At 34.8% G+C, this 24,748-nt stretch overlaps 1 protein-coding gene across 1 annotated transcript; it reads right to left on the bottom strand.

The window, feature by feature from the left end:
* Positions 1-693: 693 nt before the first annotated feature.
* Positions 694-19,814, bottom strand: LOC127833326 (reelin-like). The gene is made up of 13 exons (XM_052358503.1): positions 19,666-19,814; positions 19,231-19,421; positions 17,856-18,401; positions 17,066-17,270; positions 10,654-10,829; positions 8,863-9,149; positions 8,307-8,521; positions 5,951-6,192; positions 5,326-5,480; positions 4,097-4,310; positions 3,843-3,957; positions 1,484-1,662; positions 694-974 (listed from the first exon to the last, which is right to left on the bottom strand). The coding sequence occupies exons 2-13, from the start codon at positions 19,404-19,406 to the stop codon at positions 920-922; spliced, it is 2,565 nt and encodes an 854-aa protein (XP_052214463.1). The 5' UTR covers positions 19,407-19,421; positions 19,666-19,814; the 3' UTR covers positions 694-919.
* Between the last annotated feature and the right edge of the window lie 4,934 nt (positions 19,815-24,748).

The following is a 24,748-nucleotide window of genomic DNA, read 5'->3' as shown; positions in this document are numbered from 1 at the left end:
GTGGATGTGCAACAAAAAATGTTGATAATCGTATGATACTTAATGTCTGTCCATCTGGAACTCGGCAAGCAAGGGAATATTTCGGAGCAAATTATTCACATTTCATTAAAACTCAATATACAGTATCCCAATGGGTTCTGTTCCAGACATTTTCAACTCTTTAATTACAAGTTTTGTAAGGAATTTTGTTTCTTGCTAAATTGATGGAACTCCTAATCTGTAGTATCCTTAAAAATAAGATACCTGTGTATATTTGTTAGGTCTTTACACTCAGATGACTTTTAACAGAGCTTTTTTCCATTTGTCATACTTATTTAAGACATTTCAGTTGTATGTAAGATTGCAAGAGCTAATAAGTTGATTGTCGCCGTTGTGTAATGGATATGGTGTCCGCCTAGCGACCGGGAGGTCACGGGTTCGATCCCCGCTGTGGGAGCGTTCTTTCAATCTCCCATATAGACACCAAGTACTGGTTCTAGGCCCAGGAAACGGACTCGAGAGCATTTCAAATAAGTAGGAATTACTTTCTATGCAATCAAAATAAAATAGGTTTAAACTAAATTAAACTAAGTCGATTGTGTTTTTATTGGGCATGGTTTCCTTTGCTTCCAAAAGCATCATTATTATAATCATTCTGATTTATGTTTCCAATATATAAAATTAATGTATGCTTGCATATAAATAAATGTAGAAGACATAGGCATGGTTTTATTATTATTCGACAATTTATTAAAAATAAATATGCATACTCATCCAACAATATAACCAATAACTAGTCTCCTAGAAACACTAGTTTGCTTGAAACACTTTTCCTCCTTATTTAAAACTTATTAAAAAACAATGTCATTAATTGAATCATTGCTCATATTGTCACATCAAAGATACGAACAACAAAATATTTTTTATGTCTATATCCGTATTACATATAACCAATTCCTCTCCTTCTTCTGTAAAATTTCATATTCACTCGGCTCCTGTAAGAATAAAGAGCTACATATACAACCGTACAAAGTAAGAACAAATATATGATGTTAAGAAGAAAATTTCCTGTAAAAATATTTATTTAAATGACCCGCATCATGTGAAAATGCAGTTTACAACATATGTCGACAGTGAAATTGCAGACCAGCCTGCACAATCTGGTCAAGATCTACCCTGTCCTCTAATTATACCACGAAACCTTGCGGTACTTTATAATGGAAATTCTAGCTCCTGACGAGATTGCGCAGGCTGGTCTAGAGCTACCCTGGCCTCATAAGTCTTTAGACCCATTTTTGCATGATGCGGCTAAAATGACTTTTCAACTTTCTCTCAACATTCTAAAAAGACCTTTGACTACAAAGCTGACAGACAAATATCTGCAATTTCTGTACTACGCAATGTACAAATTGAAGAATTTCTCCAACTTTATACTAAACATAGTCAAACAGACACCAATAAATAACACAAAGAGAGAGCTTTAAATATGAATTGCACAACTCACGGCACAGCTTCCACATGATTCAGAGCCCATTGATCCTTCCCCTCCCCACCATGGACTGGCTGCCACCAGCGGAACTGAACACCCTCCAGCTGAGCCTGATACGGAAGGTCATATGCCATAGGCTTGGGGGTCAAATGATCCGCAGGATCATGCCTAGCCAGCAGTCTCCACTCTGAGCCCTGGAAAAAAGTATGCCTTATCAATTAAAAGTAAACAGAATTACGAGTCCAGAGTAAAAATGAACAAATGTGTTCTTAGACTTGCAACTTAACAAGAGAGCAATGGTGACCCTTAAACACTTACATGAGTTAACAAACACAAATTGTTGAAAAATTGAACGGGTGATCTATATTTTTACTCCACTTTACTCACATTCAAACAGCGCCTTCATTTTTCAACAAAAACATTTCTACCAAGTTTCATAAAAAATTAAGACTATTTTTTTTTTGTAATCTCCCTCAAGATGTGAATCTTATCAAGGTTGAGTTCGATTCTGAGTAAGTGCATCCAGGCAAAATCTTAGAGATACCTTTTTTCCACTCTAGAGACCACATTTATGACTTAATTCTGATGCAACTTAGTCTGGATATTAATCTCGACTATATCTAGGCTAAGTTTCAATGATGGTCCTATGCAACCTAGAACTAGGTTACGAGATCAAATATTTGAAAACCTTGTTATCACTGTAGAGGACATAATATCTTAATCAATCTTGGTCAGAATATTCACCTTGAAAAAATGCAACCACTTTGGAGACAACATTTATGGCTCAATCTCCATGAAACTTGGTCACAATCTTTATTTTGACAACATCTGAGTTAAGTAGTATTCTTGGTCACATGCGTACAAAACCACAGTCACTTGGTCAAACATTTGAATAGCATTGTTAACCCTCTGGCAGCCACATTAATGTTTCAATCTTGGCAAGACTTGTCAGAATATCTAGGCCGAAAGCCAATCTGGGTCATGTACGTTCTTAAACAAGGTCTTGATATAAATTTAAGATAAAACCTTGTTACAAGTAAGGAGGCCATATTTATGACTCAATATTGATAACACTTTATAAGAATATTATTTTTGACAATACCAAGGCCAAGACAAATGTGTTTAACCCTTTGCATGCTGGGAAATATGTCATCTGCTAAAATGTCGTATGCTGAATTTCTAAAATTAGCATTTTATTTAATTTTTTTTCAAAGAATGCTATCAGAATAGCAAACAGTTTGGATTCTGATGAGACGCCACATTCTGTGGCGTCTCATCTGGATCCAAACTGTTTGCAAAGGCCTTTAAAATTCGGTTCCAGTGCTGAAAGGGTTAAAAACTAGGTCTTCGGGTAAAGTTTTAACAATTAGTTTACCTCTAGCTCAGGTGAGCGATTCAGGACCACTATGACCCTGTTATTAAGTTTTATGTCTCAAATGAAACAAGGGACAAAATTGTCACAAAACCAGGTTTTCATTGTGAAAAAAAAATCTGATAAAGGGAGAAAACTAAAACTGAACTTTTGAAATGAACAAACAAAATTAACCCCCTTTGTAAGTTTGTTTTAAAAAAATATATATTTTTAGTCGTGGCGACCTTGACATTGGAGATATTGACGTGATTCTTTCGTGTAACACACCGTCCCATGATGGTGAACAAATGTGCCAAATGATTTTAAAATCTCACAATGAATGACATAGTTATGGCCAGGACAAGCTCATTTATGGCCATTTTTGACCTTTGAACTCAAAGTGTGACCTTGACCTTGGAGATATCGACGTAATTATTTCGCGCGACACACCGTCCAATGATGGTGAACAAATGAGCCAAATGATTTTAAAATCTGACAATGAACGACATAGTTATGGCCCGGACAAGCTTGTTCCGCCCGCCCGCCAGCCAGCCAGCCAGCCCGCCCGCATTCGCCAATCTAATAACCAGTTTTTTTCTTCGGAAAACCTGGTTAAAAATAGGTTGGTGAATAAATTTCAATGTTGCCTTACTTGAAAATAAAATTGTGGACAGACAAAACTAGATATTTTCTCTGTATTGACCAATACCCTCACCCATGCATCATTTATTCAGTTAAATTATTAAGCAAGTTGCTACAATCAAGAATATTTTTGTTAGATACATGTACCTCTGCTCATCACATCTTATTATTGAATACTAGTGCATAACAGAAACATAACTTGCTTATTTTGCAGCAAAACATACATTATTTGCTGAACAGGGCACCAAAGCATAACTTATTTATTGAAAACTTTAGCAAAACATGCTTTATTTTTGGAATAACTAAAGTGAAGCATACCCTTATTTATTGAAAACTGAAGCAAATGCTAATTAATAAGTTAAATATTGCATCAAAGCTTACCTTATTTTTTGAATACTGCAGCAAAACACCCCTGTACTGTGAGGCATCTTCCATTTTAACATTGCACTCAGGTGTTTGTGCACAACATCCTATTTGTAGCACAAACATTATTTTGCTGAAAAAACAAATTCACACATTGACTCAAATAGTAAATGACGATAAAATGTATACTTTTATTTTCATTACATGTAATGCATGAATGTCACAAATCAGTTTATTTGTTCAGTTTACAATTGAAGGAGACCAGTATATACCTTGGTCTAGTAATGTCCATTTCCACAGTGCGTGCCTCCCTCTGACCACACCCATTAAAGTACAGGGTCTTGCCATGGGCATATGGTAACAGGGCGCCACTTCCAAACCCAATACCTCCACCTGACACCCACTCCCAGCGTGTTGCATAGATCCCATCTTCAAATGAATCAAAGATGCGGCTTGGCTGCTTCTTCAATGGCATACATGACACACCTGCATTAAACGTGAATTTTATTACAAAATAGTGTTTGTGATTATTTAGAAAAGAATTTTTTTTTAAATCTAATATTTATACAAGTTTATATGACCCGTCAATTAAACCAGGTTATATTGATGTATCTATGTCCATCAGTTTATTTATTGGTAGACCAATTTTATTTTATTTTTTCCAACCGATGAGGTTGCTTTTTACCACCATTTCTAAAAATGTTTAAATTTTAAACATTAGGCTAGGCCAAATCGACTCTGCAATTGTTGAGTGACCGCCCTTGAATGATCTGAAAAATGACTATTTGTGCCGTTTGTGATTTTGAAGTCCAACATTTTCATCAATCTTAACAACACTTCATAAAAACATTTGCTTTATTAATATATAAGACAAGATCAATAAGTTCAAGGAATACTTGGGTTATGACCATTAATAACTTGAAATTGTCCATGGAACAATTTCTACTTGATTTTTAACCAAAATTGATGAAATTGTTTTAGAGAAAAGTTAAATGCTACTTTTAGGACATCACAATTGTGACCTTGATGGAGGATGGGCATTTTGTCCATTTTAAGGAGCAAAAAATATTAAAGGCCCATGTTCATGTTCCATACAAAACTGAACTTACTTTAAAACATAGCTGGTGAATTATTGTTTTAGGAAAAAAATATTGATTTAACTACAATATGTACATAATTTCATAGACATTAACAAGCTTCATTATGAAAAAGTTATTCAAGAGATAAGAGCACATGAGGAAAAAAAAGAAAGAATTTTGTTTAACCCTTTCAGTGCGGGAACCGAATTTTAAAGGCCTTTGCAAACAGTTTGGATCCAGATGAGACGCCACAAAACGTGCATCAGGATCCAAACTGTTTGCTATTCTGATAGTATTCTTTGGAAAAAAATTGAAGAAAAAGCTAATTTTAGAAATTCAGCAGACGACATTTTAGCAGACGACAAATTTCCCAGCATGCAAAGGGTTAAAACACTATTCTTCAAGATAACAAAGGATGTTACCAGTGTATCCCTCATCACAGTGGCAGGTTCCCCCCTTGCAGTCCCCCCGCCCATGACACATGACAGGGCAGCTCTCCCCGATGTAGATATCGTCCAGGGCCCAGCCCAGAGCAGACTGGTTCCCTGTATCCTGGAGCCAACGGAACCTCGTTGTACTGAAAATAGCAATGGAACCTTGCAGTACTGAAATTAGCGACGGAAACTTGTACTGATATTAGCAACATTGTCTTTGATTTGATATAAGGGAATATCAATGTTTGGCTCTTCTCTGTCAAAAGGACAAAAAACTGATATTAAAGACAATTTATGGAGCTGTGTTTAACTAAAATTAACAAACAAAATGTTTTAAGTAGTGTTATATATTGATATGAAAAGGTGAAATTATGAATTATTAAGCTGAGGTCAACACCAAATTAACATAAGAATTGTAAAGTTTTATTCTAAAAGGTCATGAATGAGTTTTATGGTGGAGTTGACATGATTTTTAAGTGTTCACTGCGTAAAATTTACAGACAATTGTATGATAAAACTGAATTACCAGTAAGGAGGCATCAGTTCAAAAATTTTTGGCATTATTCATTCAAAAGTATCTGACAAAACATGTCATGTAACTATGGCAACACACCTGGAGAAAGTTTTCTCTGGTAAGCCGACAGTGACACGAGACCACACAGGGTTTTTGTCCACCGTGTATTCACTGGCAACATGGTACATGTTGGGGCTACAGTCCATTCTCAGATTCACGTCCGGCAGACACGTGGGTACCACCTCGTGCCATGTGTCCATCAGGGGGTTCTTGTTAAACATGAGTCTGACTGGAGGGTGGCTATCACACACGTTGAATGCTTTGTTGCAACCAACTACAATCTGAAAATAAGGATGTAAGGATACATTATAGAAAATCTGAAATGGTTTAATGATAACAAACAAGGACGTGCATTCAGCCAATCTTAGACTAAAGCATAACCAAAAACAAGAGAAACTATGAGATACACATGCATGCCAAATATAAAGTTGCTATCTTCAATATTGCAAAAGTTATTGCAAATGTTAAAGTTTGACCAACTAACAGACAGGGCGAAAACAATATGTCCCCAGTACAGACTGGGGGACATAAAAAGAAACAAACACAAATTCTTAGTGTGAATATACACATGCTACTAATGCTGCTAAAGTCAATACATTTTGTAACAGATTGTTTGTAATGTAAAGCCTTCTTTATGTCTTAAGTCAGTTGAACATAAGTTTGTGCCATAGACTTAGAATAAATCCCACATGTATTAACTGTATTTCCGTGAAAATTGTGTACCGGGTAGATACTAAAAAAAACAACAAATAACCACTTTTATAATTTAGTTTTGTATTTTTACAAAACATAATTTTATTAAGAAATACAAATGGGCTATACAGACAAAAAGATTTACATTGTTTTATTGTGTCTAATGCTCATTTAAAACCCATGTTTCAATCAGAACTGACTTATTAAGTTAACCTTTTCATGTAACTGGTTAACTGAAAAAAAACTAAACATGTTTAAGCATACTATGAAGAATGTCATATAGCTAGTACAAGTATTTACTTAAATTTCTTTTAATAATTTAAGATTGCTTTGTTGATAACAAAAGCGGCCATATCAGTTAGTGTTTTTTTTAATGTATTATAAAATGTATTCACATAGATTTGTAAATATGTTGAATTTTGGATATATTTATTCTGCGTTAAATGCAAATGTGTAAGAAGTTCTATGAACTACACAAATTAACTATGTTCATGTTCAGTATTCATTATTCTATTCGTGTTGGCGCCGATTATGTTTCGCATCATTATGTTTCGCAATGTGTGGCTTACAAAATATTGTGTTTCCTTGTTTATCAGTTTAAACTTTGTTAAACTTGTAAATTGCTTATCAAAATATCAAAATAAGCCATATAAGTCTCTACTGCTTGATTTGTATTAACATGTAAGTAAATGTGTCAATACCGTCAACACTAATAGCTACCACTCCCAATAGTACACAAGCTACATTTTCGCGAATAAAACTAATAAATATTGACAATTATCAAAACAACCATCACTTTGCAATGAAAAAGACACTGGTTTATTGCCTTTTTTACTTAGATTATTGATACATTATTGATTCCCGTCGTTGTTGTGGTATATTGTTTTAAGTCGGCCCAAGGGTAATTTTGTAGTATTGCATGAGCAAAATAAAAATGGAAAAAAGCATTATTAAAACAAGAGATGTGTTTGTCAGAAACACAATGCCCCCAACTGGGCCGCTTTGATACATGTTTTTTTACCATTGACCTTGAAGGATGACCTTGACCTTTCACCACTCAAAATGTGCAGCTCCATGAGATACACATGCATGCCAAATATCAAGTTGCTATGTGAAGGGACATAGAAGTTATGAGCATTTTTCGAAACCTTAATGCGAAACCTAAATGCAAAGTGTGACGGAAGGACAGACGGACGGACGGTCCGATCACTATATACCCTCCTTCAGGGGCATAAAAAAACAGTTTCAGGTTAAACACTACCAATTAAGTAAATGGTTAACTGATTGTTTTAGTAGGTTAACTGGTTAACATGTTGCATCCCTACTGTTAAGTAATTTAACCTTTAAATGACAGATTTGGCTTCAAAATTGATTATAAAGGGTAAAAAATGATGTGTTTGATTGAAAATTTAATTTCAAACAGAGATGACTAAAAAAAGGGAAACTGAAAAGCACAATCTATATTTTAATTTAAATATAGAAGAAAAAGATTTGATACTGCAAAATAGTAAAAAAATAGCAATACATGTACATTTGAAAAAAAGTTGTTCAAAATAGGGATGTTAAACTGCATTTTAAATTAAAGATTATACAACTAAAACCATTTTCAGGAGGAAACCAATACAAAACACAGCATATAATTTAAAGTAAATACCAAGAGAAACAAAATGACAAAGAATTGAAAAAATACACACTGACTGACCTTAAACTGCAGGATATAGTTATGTTGAACAATAGCCTGCTTAGTGGTGAAGTGCCTCTGTCCTGTCCCTTCCTCCCACACAATAGCACTTCCCTCCTTTTTGCACATTTCCTCTGCAATGTGACCTTGAACGTTGAACTCCCAGGGCTGATCATTCAGTATGACAGACTCATTAAAATGTATCTGAATCTGGGCTGGGTTGATCTCATGTCCCCCTGAAAAGCATTTGTTAAGATAATTTAACTGTCACTCTTACAGTAAGACATACATTATTTTCAAAATAATTTTGATGACAAAAGAGTTATGTTGTGAAGATTGTTAACATTATTAGCAGGTAAATGTTACTTATCCTGACACAAGATGGTAACTACATTCACAACAACTAGCGCATGTCAATAATTTGCATAAATCAGATGTACACATTGGTTTTTGTGCTGTATGCATGTTGAGAATTTTCTTTGTAACCAATATATCTCCTGACATACAAATGAATTATCACTTGAAGTTGTAATTGATCAATTTAACATTGCAATATGTAATCTCAATATTCACTTACCAATGTACACGTTATCAAGGGCCCAAGATGGCTGCTCCCTGCTAGGGTCCTGAGACAACGGCTGCCACCAGCGAACCCTGGTACTCGGCGTACGGGCGGTCTGTGGGAGCCGGATGTAGGTGTGTCGAGGGTCCGAGTAGCCTGTGTAGTCCAGTATGTGGAGGGTGTGCCAGTGTATGCCCCCGTCAGTGGAAAACTGGAGGACTACGCTCTGATCATGACTGAAGGGCTTGAAGCAGCCTGTACCATTACCAGCACCACCAATACTTGCCATGTACTGAACAAACCTGTGAACATATGTCATACAAGCATGTACCGTTACCAGCACCACCAACACTTGCCATGTGCTGAACAAACCTGTGAACATATGTGATACTAGCAGCCTGTATCTTTACAAGCACCACCAAAACTTGCCATGTACTGAACAAACCTGTGAACATATGTCATACAATAATAGATTGTTTGCTTCAGTCTGCTTCTTCATTACCGGTAAATCAATATTGTTGTTAAATTAACATTTTTATTTACATTGGATGTAAGAAATCGTTCTAAACAGGTTTTTGTTTCAGAGGAAGGGTAAAATATTGCAAGTTTAAAGGATCCTCAGTATCCATACTTCATGCATAATTGTGATATGCCTTGAAACACAATTTTGATTGATGTAATGTCTATAATAATAATTTGTGTGTGTTTATATTATTTATAAATAATTTTAATTAAGTCTTTGTAAACCAAAAAATATTTAATATAATCAAAATATTACACAACAACATATACGCGTAAATGCTAGCACAATACCTTGCTATGCTTAAACGAACTGAACAAACTTGTGAAATCAAGGGGCACTAACAACCTATTTTTATGTTGATATAGACTTTGATCAACAAATAAGCACTTCAATTTAGCCATTTATAACTATAGAGCTTTGTTTCAAAAGCGACTAAAAATACCACAGCACTGCTTTCTCACAGGAATAGCAGCCAATCCAATAGCTAAGTTCAAAGGCACTCAGGACATTGTGGAGCAATGGGCATGAAAAAGATGTCTTGCAAATCTATCCATCATGTTTATAATTTATTTTAAATGTCAATTCAATATCTCAAGAAATGATGAACAAACTTAGAACATGTAATGCTTTTGCCATAAAAATGGCAAAGTTCAAGAGTACATAACTACAGAATATATGCATCAATGGGCATGGAAAGTGTCTTGCACATCTACACATCATGTGAAATTTTAATTCTATTACTTGACAAATGTAGAAGTAGTTTGGTCCACATTTTTATTTTCTGTAAAAAAAATGGTTCAAGGGAAAATGCTTAAGGAACTTGTATGGATCACTGGGAATAAAAAAGGTGTCCTGCAATCAGCATGAAATTTGCAATTGAATCGCTTGAGAAATGTAAGTGCTCCACAAACTTATAACAATTTTTGCGGACAGACCGACTAACCAACCAACTAACCGACAGCGTGAGTTCTATATAATATACCTCCTGCCAAACCTTGTTTTCGGGGATATAAATACACATGAAATGAAATGAGATCAATTCAGGGGTTGAAAATAACAAAAACAATAAATCAAAATAGCAAACAACCCAAATAGGGTAGTTAAAAATTAAAAATCTCTTTTCAAATTAAATTTAATAAAAAGGGCGGGAAGAACCAAAATAATTCTTTGAAAAAACCAGGAATTCAGACTGATTAACTGTCTTTAAAATAATGATGATTTACTGCATCTTACATCAGCTATTTAACTTTTAATTGAATACAAATGCCAGGGCAGTGACCTACTTTGCATCTCTAAGGTCAAGGTCACGGGTGACAACCTGCCTCAGTCCCGGCCCATTCTGTACCAATGCAGTCTTTTCCACCAATGGAATGCAAGCATTCTGAGCAGCGCCACCTTGAATCAACTCCCACTTGGATTTGTCTATACTGGCTGTGTCAAAGATAACCTTTAGCTCAGACTGGAAAAAAAAATCATCAATACAATTATATTTATATTTTGTGCAGAGAGAGTATCAAATAAACTATTTATAAACCACAATTTTTTATACACATAATTATTAACAAGATAAGTATATTCAGAGTTTGTGTTTATTTTTATTTTACATATAAACCAAAACATGTTTTGTATGGTTTGCTCGAAATATTTACATTATTTCTTTTATTCAATTACAAAGCATTATATGATACATATTTTTGTAATTTTGATTACCAAATGTGTAAGCCTGAACCTAGAAACTGACATGACGCCTTATCAGTGATCGCTCCGCCCACTTAATCACGTGGCTCAGCGGGAAGAAAACCTAGACAAGCTAACACCAAAATGGCTTCTTTGCCTATAGACTGCATATAGATTTACGCGATATTACGGATGATTTTATGGACTTGTTTAACACCATATTACACTTGTAAAGGGGTTGATGCCATTTAGTTATTCTGCAAATGCACAAAATATACGATTAAAGAGAACATCAGCTATTTATAACGGTTAAATCGGTACATTAAACACGCTCTCAAACGCTTGCGCGCTTACCGAAATCGAACCTGTTATTACGTGTAATGGTGGTATTTGCAATAAATTAACACTTCACCGGTATTTACCCGTGTTATTAACAAAATTATTACCGAAACATTCCCCCCCTACCTGTGTATTTGACACGAAATAGCGCTTTATAACTGGGAATTCGGTGAAGTTTTACGCGCTTTCTGACGCCGGGTGGGTACCTCAATCCCACATGTTATTGCGTATAAAAGTGATCTTAATCATATTAAACATTGCTTATGGGACATTTATCAATCACAATAATTTAAAGCGCAAAAACAACACAGTAAGTTTGGACATTGTCTGAGATAAAATTAGCGTTGTACGAAATGGAATACTGTCAGGCTATTATAAATTAATAAGGCTACCAATATCAGACGCTCGCACAGGTACCGACTTCCCCGAAGTTACCGCATTTATTGGTTAACTAATATCAGTAATAATAACTCTTTAACAATAGCATTTATCGATACGTCTTTATTAAAATAATAACAAAATGGTTTTCACTTGTTTCTGACACACAGAAACGCGATTTTTAACGGGGATTTCGTAAAGTTACACGAATTGGGTACCAAAATTCTCAATTATTTTACATGCACACGTGACATAATACATACTTAATAATGCTTAGTTATGGCTTATATGACATTTCAAGTTTGTGAAATAAATTAATGTTCTATAAAGGGGATCTCGGTAATTCTTGAAGCTTCCACTAGCTCTTGTCAAGACCGCATTGCCGCGTTGGAAATGGTAAAAATTAATTCATCTAACTTATCTTTCTGGATACCAAATGTCAGAGTTGCATTAACCCTTTTTACACCTTTTTGCCATATTTCATTTAAACTTGTTTAATTTATGATCTTGTCAAATATTTATTAATTAATATAAAATATGTAAAAAACTTATTATACATATATTTCCATATAAACTAAAATAAAAGTTCAGAAGAACATGTGTTGCAAAAATGCTAAATAAGCCAGATATTTATTTCTGAAATCGAAAAAGGCTGTACAGCCAAATTCGCCAGCATGTATATCATGCATGTACGATGTGAATCTAAATTTAGTTTAACGGTTCATTTGAAATACTGCATCGATATTGGTTCATACGACATCTGAACACTTACTAAAAAGACGAATACATCGGTTATTACAGGAAAATATGTCCGAATTATCTTCGTCACAATAGGCTCGGGCGATAATTTGTATTAGCTGTATTTTATGAAATTCGTCTTAAATGTATCATTTTCCTTGCATATTGTGTGTTATTATAACATATTTGTATCAATATGTCAAAATTTAACACATATACAAATCGTATAATTTCGCTTTAAAACGTTGACTTGGATATTTTACAACAAAAAATGCATATTTGGACATGATAGTACATGGCTTCTCTTCCTGTTTTTTGTGAAGCGACCTAGCTTGTCCCCCTCATTTTGTGAAAAAATGATCTGCGAACAGTTCCAAATTGTAAATGAATGAGTCGCAAACTTTCTTAAATTAGTCAGTGAGCTCTTGTCTTATGAAGGCATTTTGTATTTGGAGAAAATTCTTTAGGAGTGTGTATTCTCACCAAAAATGCATATTTGGACAAGTCAGTACACGGCTTTTCTTCCTGTTTTTTGTGAAGCGGTTTTGGCCCCCTCATTTTGTGAAAAAAATGAGCTGCAAACAGTTCCAAACTGGAAATAAATGAGTCACAAACTTTCTAAAATTAGTCCGTGAGCTCTTGTCTTATGAAGGCATTTTGTATTTAAACTTGGAGCAGATAGGAGAAAATTCTTTAGGAGTGACTGTGTGTATCCTCACAAAAGTGTGACAGAAGGACAGACACTGAGATCTATATGCTGCCTTTTTGATACAGCACAACCAACTTTGTGTTTGTGAACAGAATGTATATAATGTAAAATAACATGTTTGAAAATCAATGAATTAAACACTTCATTTAACGTTTTATTGTACCTGCCCAGGATAACATTCAAAATTAATGTACATGTGTGATGCCTTTATGCTATAAATTACTGGTAATTAATAACTAACTACCACTTGAAGAAATACCATGACAACTGCTAGACCTTTAACTACCCACACTTGCATTTAAAATACTTTTATTGGAAATTCCTTTCAGTGTTAGTTAGGAATTCAGCGTACATATAGTTATTTCTATATAGTTATTTCTTATTGCCAAAGTTTATAATAAAAATGGTGCAGTTGTATCCCTAAGATTAATAATAGCACATATAAATTATGACAAGGTACACATTTCTGCAAATTATTCTACTTGTACCAAAAATCACCTGTCTAGGGGCATCATAAATTCTTATCTGTTGTAATCAACACCCCTAGTGATATATGGTTTCTAAACCCCATCCTGATCAGCCATAAAGAATAGTCAAGAGTGAGAAAATGTTGTTATCAGATACATTCTTATCAGACACTGGTCATTAATGGGTTAACTTAAACATCATATTCACCAAAAAATACTTTACTGAACATTCACCAATAACAAAAATCTATACTTTCAATCATATTTTTTCCAACAGTTTTTAATGTTATAATGCAATCTGAGATGAACAAAAGGCTCATAAGCCACATATATAAATTATATAATTTATGTAAATGTAAAGTATGACTTCAGTTGTTTGTAATTCTTAGTTTGAAAAACAATAATGCAAATTAAAAAAAATAATTTTTTATGACAGTTGCAAAAAGAAAAAAAAGACACATTTTCAGTATGTACATGTATACACAATAAAAGTATGAATAAATTGCACTATCATGTGAAAAAGGCATAGAAACACATTTTAATTTTAGTATCGGTACAGTACTCTATTAATGGTATGTTGTAACAAGTTGAAAAGAATAGAAATATTAGAGATGAAAAAGATACATATTCAATTCGTATAAAGTAATCTATACAATACAACTCAATGGCATTGTAACAACAATCATCAAATTTATATTTCTTCCGCGTATGCAAAATGTGAAAGGGGGTTTCTTCCGCTATGCCGTTTTTAGGGAAGGGGGTTTCTTTCGAAGGGAGTTTATTCCAGTAATCGTCAAAAGACTGTATTGTGTGAATTGGGAATAAGACATCAATTTGGGAATAAATTGTGTTTTATCAAAAGTGCATAATATGCAGTTTTATATGTTGTATTTATCTAGTTTGACAAATTATAATTAAAACAGATACTTGCATATATAATAGCATCATTTAAATTGATTTTACTTCAAAACTGGATTTTTTATTAATTTAAAAAAAAAATCCTCATGAAATGAAACTGTGTCCATGCCGCGCATGGACACGCTTTAAAAATACACTTTAAATGATAAAAATACAATCACTGTTAATGAAAAAGTAATGGAAAATTGCTTATTAAGCTTAAATTATAGATAATATATTACAAAATAAATGTAGATCATGAAATGAATAGTTTTGTTTCAGAAAATCACCAAACTGATGTCCATTCTCAGTTTGATGTCTTATTACCAATTCACATAATACAGTGTTTCAACCACAAATGACGAAAAAAGGAAAGTTCTAAAATACCGTATTTTTTTTTACAATTATTAGTTTATATTGATTAACATATCACAACCGGTATATTACATTACTTGTAAAAAGTTCATATTTTCAGTATAATCGGTAATAAAATTTCGCTCTGTGAAATCGAAAGTACATCGCTAAAATAGGTGATATATACAATATACACTATATATAGCGTAAGTAGATTGATCGTTTTGTATATATAGTGTGGATTAAAAGCATTTATTGGTGACACCACATGAGTGCAAATGTGTAGATACCGTTAAAAAGATAATATATCACATGTCACCTTCAAAAAACATGTATGATGTCAATTAAGTGCATTAGTATCAGAGTAATAAAACACAGCATGAATTAGGCTTCATGCTGGGTTTTATTTCTCTGATAGTAATGCAGATGAACCTCGCTTCTGACCTAGTAACTGATAAAACTATTTAAAAAAAGTGAAATATTATGTGATAATCAGATCGATAACATAAACTATTTAAATCTGCTAGTAAAGTCCAACCTGCCCGAGCGACCGCCTGTTAATAGCGACCAACAGTCAATAACGACCACACCGATTTCCTCCCGAAAGATTTCACTATATATTGAACCTGCGAATAAAGCCCACCTGCGAACAAAGTCCAAAGACCGCATTTTTACATTCCCAAAAGTTCATTTTGATAGCTTACAACGACCACTCAATCATAAAAATCAACGATTTTGCAACTTTCAATAAAGAAAATGGCCGCCGTGACACTGTGTAGTCACGTGATACACATCTTACTAGTGGAATCGTCGGTCGCTATGAAGATATTGGCAAGTGACAGTTTATTGCACTAGATAGCAGTTGGTTGTTTATTTAACACGCATTGCTAATTGGTAGTCGCCTGCTTTTTTTATGCATCTGACAGTTTGTCAAAAGTGTAAAAATTCGCCTTTGTATTTAAGTGACTCGCGATTAATTTACTAATTGCCGAAAATATCAAAGACAAATTTGGGGCTTTTATCAACTCATTTAGGAAATTAATGGTTTCATATCAATTACGATGCCTTAAAGACAATCATTTTGATAGTCATTCCCGTCTTAAATTTCTCCGTAATAAAACGTGCTTAGATTATTGATAAGTAAATTGTAAGTTCAAGTATACCATCATGGCTTCCAAGCGTAAGCGTTAAGGTCATTAGTTTGTTAGGTAAAGGACAAAGTTGTAGACGAGTGGCTAGTAATCTTGGTGTAGGCAAAAATCAAATACAGAACATGATGAATTACATGTGCATATACATGTATGTGAATAGTTATTTATAATGTATATGATTATTGAAATAAATAATAAAAACATACGGGAAAATGGAAATAATAAATAAAAAAACACTGTGTTTTCAATCCTTTATTTCATCATACATGCATAAGTATTCAAACATTTAAACAAAAGAGCACCTACATAGATAAGGTACCTATTAAAAAACTACTAGCATATGTTGCAAAGTTTCAATCGACCCTGGGAATAAAGACCACCTGTGAACAAAGACCACAACGACCAAATCCCTTGAGTGGTCTTTATTGACAGGTTAGACTGTATATCCGATAAAAATATATCATAATTAACTTTGACAGTGTTGACGTTCAGTTGTTCGTGGTGACGACCGCATGTATTTATACATCTCTTACACTTCTCAAGATCTCTTTTCGGCTTTGGAAACGATATAAATTAAATGTCACCAACTAATCTTTCAGGATATCGGTTGTCCGAGTTACATAATCCCCATTGACACCGTTTAACCATTTTTAATCGTTATTTTAAAGACGAAAACAAAAGAAACTCGTTGAAATAAAAGTGAACCTAAACATGTGGCTTGTCTAGAAAATGGCGGACAGGTCGTTGCTAACGAGTGCGCCCGATTATTATTCAATCGCTGATTGGTGGATCAATTCTAGTGGGCGGAGCGATCATAGATAAGGCGTCATGTCAATTGTGTATTATGTAACAATACAAATTGTGATTTAACAAATTGTTGACAAATGCATAAAACAACTTATTCAGCAAAGTATTAATTTAATATATGCAAATATAATTTAACAATAGATATGCAAGATCCAAAATCTCATTCATAACGGACAACCTGATGTTTAGCATTCCATGGGTAACAGTTGTCGCCATGGTGACCCGGGTCACATGTGCAGGTCAGCTGACCTTCCTGACGACAGTTGCCATGCCCACCACAGAGGTCATGACACGCTGGACCAATATACACATCAGTAAGACCAAAGTTTGTGACTGCCTCAGTATTGTATACAGGACGCTGCTGCCAGCGGAACCTTGTGGCCCTTTAATACATAATAGAAAGAGTTGAATATATTGTAGTGTAAACAATATTATAAAAATATCATAGTGTAAACAATATTATAGTTAAAAAAATATAGTGTAAAAAATATCAAGATTATGAACTTTATATGTTAGGTATAAAGATAAGCCTATATAACTGGGCAACAAAAGTACTAAAATATGAAGTTTCTTTTTTTCTTATTTTCTTTATTACCTACCATTTAGGAGAAAGATAATCTATGAAATCAAATCTATGAATACATAAGTATTAATATAAACAAGAGATGTGTTTGTCAGAAACACAATACCCCCTACTGCGACGCTTTGAAGCCATATATTTGACCTTTGACCTTGAAGGATAACCTTAACCATTCACCACTCAAAATGTGCAGCTCCATGAGATACACATGCATGCCAAATATCAAGTTGCTATCTATAATATTGCAAAAGTTATTGCAAAAGTTTAACCAAGGTTAAAGTTTGGAGACAGAATGACAGACAGACAGACCAAAAACAATATACCCCTGATCGTTCGATCCGGGGACATAAAAACTTGATTAAAAATGATATTATAAAATAAGAAGTGCCTTGAGACTGGCATCCCTTTCAGCGGTATAGTGATTCGCTGCCATGTGCCCATGGGATCTCCATAGTAAACGCTGGCCATTGAGGCACCGCCCGGGCATGTGGGGTCATTGGAGAGGCGCTGAGGGGTCACGTACGCCCACGCCATACCACGGTCCGTTGAGTATTGCAAATGCATGGGGGCCACTGATGTATTCCAGCTGCGCATGCAACCTATATTGTACCAGAACTGCAGCATGTGACCTTCACTTATGTCAAGGTCTTGTGTTGTCATGGTTGCACTTTCCCTGTCTGCTATCGTTCCCAATGAAAAGTTTTTGCCTTCACAATATTTGCCACTCTGCATATTATCTAAAGTGTTCCATTCTGCAGGGTTAATTCCTCCTGAGAAGTCACTCATCATGACATCTGGGTTGACAATTTGACCTCCAATTCTAAGGTCATCTATCAACCAATCATCTTCATTGGCTCCGCTGTGCTTGAACTGATAGAAGCCGATAGACGTCCCATTGGTCCTGGCTTCGTCAGGAAGCTTCATAGTTACATAACTGAAAAATAACATATTTGCCTAAAATAAATTTCTTATTTTACCGGTTATTATAACTGTCTTGCTACATATCTACTTTAATACATATCTGTTAAATAAACAATAATGTTCTGAAAATAAAATTATTTAGTTGGGTTTGAAACTAAATCTTAGCTAGGTGTTATTTATAAAACATACTTTTTTATAATTTTGTTTCAAAACTATGATAATGAAAAACAAGGGACAAAATTGTCACAAAACCAGGTTTTCATTGTGAAAAAAAAATCTGATAAAGGGAGAAAACTCAAACTGAACTTTTGAAATGAACAAACAAAATTAACCCCCTTTGTAAGTTTGTTTTTTAAAAAAATCTATTTTTAGTCGTGGCGACCTTGACATTGGAGATATTGACGTGATTCTTTCGTGCGACACACCGTCCCATGATGGTGAACAAATGTGCCAAATGATTTCAAAATCTCACAATGAATGACATAGTTATGGCCAGGACAAGCTCATTTATGGCCATTTTTGACCTTTGAACTCAAAGTGTGACCTTGACCTTGGAGATATTGACGTAATTATTTCGCGTGACACACCGTCCAATGATGGTGAACAAATGTGCCAAATGATTTTAAAATCTGACAATAAACGACATAGTTATGGCCCGGACAAGCTTGTTCCGCCAGCCAGCCAGCCAGCCAGCCCGCCCGCCCGTATTCGCCAATCTAATAACCAGTTTTTTCCTTCGGAAAACCTGGTTAAAAACACTACTTCGTAGTACATTGTTTAAATAAAAAGTCTTTCTTATGTAAATGATCACAATTTTTTCAGGATTATATCTAGCCACTCACGAAGGGGATCTGTAGTTTAGGTAATGCAACGTGCCAAACGTGTTCCAGTCAACTCCATTAATGGAATAACCAATCAGAACGCTCTCGTCAATATCATCTGGGCTCGAGCCACACCCGTACAGGAAGTTGAACTGGACAAACTCAGCAGCAGACAAATCCAGTACACATGACTTCATCCCACGTGTACAGTTCTGGAAATGTAAAATTTATTTAAATCTTTTTAATTTTACATCGAGTTGTTATTTTCAGACACAAGTAAGATATTATTTCAATAAACACATTACATATTATTTTCAGGCAATGGGGCTACATCAAGACTATTTATTCCAATTCTGTCTGGTTTAAATATAAACATTTAACATTATAATACACAAAATAAAAAATTCTGCACAAAAAACCTTTTTCAAGAAAATTTCTGAAAAATTTAATACTTACACTAGCAAAATGCAGGCGAGTCCTGAAGCCATTGTTTTACAAGGTTTTGCTTGTTTAGCCCCGACCTCATATTCCCAGTCCTTGGATGGCAACTCAAACATGTCGTATACGTATCCAGGCAATTGTACCAGGGGTACAGAGCACTCATAGCCACTCCAGTCCTCATCACATCTACAATGTGTAACATTATGAGCCTTGCTCTGGAAAAACAGGGCTTAATGCAAAGTGTTGTCCCAGATAAGCCTTTGCAGTCCGCATAAACTGGTAATCAGGGGCATAGGACAGCACATGCTAATCTGGGACAACTCTTAAGGCACATGCATCAAGCCTCCATTTTAAAGAGCAAGACTCAAATCAAAAGAATCGTTTAATTCCGGTCCCCGACCCCAGATAAAACATGTTAGTGTATGTACAGATATGAGATATAATCTTCAAACAGGCAGATAATAATCTAGGTGTATAATGTAAAAAATTCCCAGAGCAAATAAAAAAAATTTATGATGTTTTCCTTATTTAACATTATGTTTTGTTTTTATACTGCAGTGCGTAATTTTCACAAACTGTACATCATCATAACAGTAGAAAACATTTAAATGAGCCAGACTCTGGGATAAATTTGCTTTATGCATGTGCATCAAGTATCGTACCAGATCACCATGTGCAGTCTGCATAGTCAAATCATGGACCTTTACCTTTAAAATGAAAATCCAGTCTTGGGTAAAGTATCATTCCGGGTAAGCCTGTGCCAACATTATGCACGTGCATTAAGTCCGGTATTCCCAGAAACTGGCTCCGTCATGAAGAATTCTAGCATTGAGTGGATTACAGTTAAGTTTATTTAGTGATTATTAGAGAACCTAACCCATGAGCCTTGGCACGTGCTTCAGGAAGGATTCACTCCCGTGCCAATAACAAAGTTGAATTTTCAAAAACTAAAGGTAACCATATCAGGCATATTACTCACAGACAGTCAAATTCTGTACATCTGTCATGTCCGTTACAGAACTGTGGGCAGTGGTTGCCAATGTAGAGGTTGGCCAGGGCCCAGGTGTCCTTGGGGTTGAACCCATCGGGCTGCACAAACAGGAACCGAGTGAACTGTGACCTACAAGGAGTTCAGATATTAAATCCATCTAGTGTTTATTACAAGTGTGGCTTATCAACATAAAAGATAGAAGGAACATAGATCTTTAATATTATTTAAAATTAACAGCACAAAATATAAATGTCTATGGAACCTTAATTCAGAGGCAATGATTACAGCTTTAAATCCAACCTTAAATTATTTAAAAAAACAAACAAACAAAACATTTATATTGATACTTATATATTGTAAGTATAGAATATTTTTCTTCATTTACATCTTTTTATTGATTTCTCATTTCTTATAAATATTTGCATAACATAAACATAGAATGCAAAAAAAAGAACTACTTACAAACCTCTTCAGTTTCCATGTTGTGAGCATTTCATGCTCTTTCAGGAGTTCTATACTGACCTAGTTTTAAATGGCAGCGGAATGTTGTATCTGGTCCAGCCAGTGTTGACGTCAGACAGGAAGACACCGTCTCTAGGGAACATGTGAGTCTCGCAGTCCATGTGTGACAGCAGACATGAGCCAAGAACAGGTTGCCAGGTAACACCGTGGTCATGTGAGTACAGCAGGCTCACGTCTATATGGACAAATATAATATTTGCTTGTTTGTGTTTCGTTCATGTAGTATATGTTTCTTGCAAGGAGTGATCGGGTACATGTATGGCATTTTCTTTATAAAGTTAATAACTTGCATTTTTGTAATATAGATATGATAGCACATAATTTAAAATATATGCACAGGTGTGTCAAAATTATATATTTTTCATTGATTGAACAGTTTATCTGCACATTGATACAAGAGAAAAAAGTCTTTAAGTCTTTTATTTAAAGCACTAACTAAAGGAATTATTTGTGAAATTATAGAATTACAGCTTGTAAAAGTGATGACAAATATATACCAACACCATCATTCTACTTTGTAGATTCATTTGATAGGAACTCACATGCACAATTTCATACCATAAGGAACAATTAATGCAAATTCAAATGTTGTCAGTTAAGAAGAGTAGGAGTGCTTAGGCAGCCAAGAGAACAAGAAGTCATCAATAAAATCATTGACATATTTAACCTATTTTTCTAAACAAGACTCACTGAAGCAAGTCTTTAAAGCAGTACATCCCAGGGCGATGTTCACTTGCAAGAAGGACCCCTCCGTCACCACAACATCTGCCGTCACTGCGAACCGATGCTTCTCCTCTCCTTCAACAAACAACATGTAGAGTCAGTGTTCCAGCTGGTTTCAGATTACCTGACCTGTACTAACATAGACAGTTGGGACAAAACCTGAGATGCCACTACTAATTTTTTACTGTCATAATTATAATTGTAATAGTGTTCATAATTCACGACTTGAGAAATTTCTTAACACATTATAGTTTACTGATCTTTTTTAAGTGATTTTAAATAGATTAACTAGTAAACAAGAGGTTTTCAAGCAATATGGTCCCCTACCGGTTTTTTATTTGTTGCCATAGCAACTAGAATTGACATGACGCCTTATCAGTGATCGCTCCGCCCACTTAATCACGTGGCTCAGCGGGAAGAAAACCTAGACAAGCTAACACCAAAATGGCTTCTTTGCCTATAGACTGCATATAGATTTACGCGATATTCCGGATTATTTTATGGACTTGTTTAACACCATATTACACTTGTAAAGGGGTTGATGCCATTTAGTTATTCTGCAAATGCAAAAAATATACGATTAAAGAGAACATAAGCTATTTATAACGGGTAAATCGGTACATTAAACACACTCTCAAACGCTTGCGCACTTTCCGAAATCGAACCTGTTATTACATGTAATGGGGGTATTTGCAATAAATTAACACTTCACCGGTATTTACCCGTGTTATTAACAAAATTATTACCGAAACATTCTATCTCTACCTGTGTATTTGACACGAAATAGCGCTTTATAACTGGGAATTCGGTGAAGTTTTACGCGCTTTCTGACGCCGGGTGGGTACCTCAATCCCACATGTTATTGCGTATAAAAGTGATATTTATCATATTAAACATAGCTTATGGGACATTAAAAACTATAATTTAAAGCGCAACAAGGGACAAAATTGTCACAAAACCAGGTTTTAATTGTGAAAAAAAATCTGATAAAGGGAGAAAACTCAAACTGAACTTTTGAAATGAACAAACAAAAAAAAAATCTATTTTTAGTCGTGGCGACCTTGACATTAGAGATTTTGACGTGATTCTTTCGTGCGACACACCGTCCCATGATGGTGAACAAATGTGCCAAATGATTTTAAAATCTCACAATGAATGACTTAGTTATGGCCAGGACAAGCTCATTTATGGCCATTTTTGACCTTTGAACTCAAAGTGTGACCTTGACCTTGGAGATATCGACGTAATTATTTCGCGCGACACACCGTCCAATGATGGTGAACAAATGTGCCAAATGATTTTAAAATCTGACCATGAACGACATAGTTATGGCCCGGACAAGCTTGTTCCGCCCGCCCGCCAGCCAGCCAGCCAGCCCGCCCGCATTCGCCAATCTAATAACCAGTTTTTTCCTTCGGAAAATCTGGTTAAAAACCTGGTTAAAAACAACACAGTAAGTTTGGACATTGTCTGATATAAATTAGCGTTGTACGAAATGGAATACGGTCAGGCTATTATAAATCAATAAGGCTACCAATATCAGACGCTTGCGCAGGTACCGACTTAATCGAAGTTACCGCATTTATTGGTTAACTAATATCAGTAATAATAACTCTTTTACAATAGCATTTATCGTTACGTCTTTATTAAAATAATAACAAAATGGTTTTCACTTGTTTCTGACACACACAGAAACGCGATTTTTAACGGGGATTTTGTAAAGTTACACGAATTGGGTACCAAAATTCTCAATTATTTTACATGCACACGTGACATAATACATACTTAATAATACTTAGTTATTGCTTATATGACATTTCAAGTTTGTGAAATAAATTAATGTTCTATAAAGGGGATCTCGGTAATTCTTGAAGCTTCCACTCCCTCTTGTCAAGACCGCATTGCCGCATTGGAAATGGTATAAATTTAATTCATCTAACTTATCTTTCTGGATACCAAATGTCAGAGTTGCATTAACCCTTTTTACACCGTTTTTGCCATATTTCATTTCCGTTTTTTAATCCGAACAAAATAAACAAAACTCGTTTAAAAAAGGAGATATAGGCATTCAAGCTCCTAGTGTGGATTAAAAGCGTTTATTGGTGACACCACATGACTGCAAATGTGTAGATACCGTTAATAAGATAATATATTACATGTCACCTTCAAATAACATGTATGATGTCAATAAAGTGCATTACTATCAGAGTAATAAAACACAGCACGAATTAGGCTTCATGCTGGGTTTTATTTCTCTTTAAGACTTAAATTAAGTAATGCAGATGAACCTCGCTTCTGTATATTTATGACCTAGTAACTGATAAAACTATTTTAAAAAACGTGAAATATTACGTGATAATCAGATCGATAACATAAACTATTTAAACCTGCTAGTATATCCGATAAAAATATATTATAATTGTCTTTGACAGTGTTGACGTTCAGTTGTTCGTGGTGACAACCGCATGCATTTATACATCTCGTACACTTCTCAAGATATCTTTTCGGCTTTGGAAACGATATAAATTCAATGTCACCAACTAATCTTTCAGGATATCGATTGTCCGAGTTACATAATCCCCGTTGACACCGTTTAACCATTTTTAATCGTTTTTTTAAAGAGGAAAACAAAAGAAACTCGTTGGAATAAAAGTGAACCTAAACATGTAGCTTGTCTAGAAAATGGCGGACAGGTCGTTGCTAACGAGTGCGCCCGATTAATCGATCGCCGATTGGTGGATCAATTCTAGTGGGCGGAGCGATCATAGATAAGGCGTCATGTCTTGACGTAGGAACAAAATGAAATGACGTGCATAATCTCCATATTGCCGTCTATATCCATGTTTCAAGTTTAATTAAAAA

Source organism: Dreissena polymorpha, chromosome 6 (assembly GCF_020536995.1).
Source record: "Dreissena polymorpha isolate Duluth1 chromosome 6, UMN_Dpol_1.0, whole genome shotgun sequence".
NCBI lineage: Eukaryota > Metazoa > Mollusca > Bivalvia > Myida > Dreissenidae > Dreissena > Dreissena polymorpha.
Note: the sequence above shows the minus strand (reverse complement) of the source record. Positions and strands in the feature narration are given on the sequence as shown.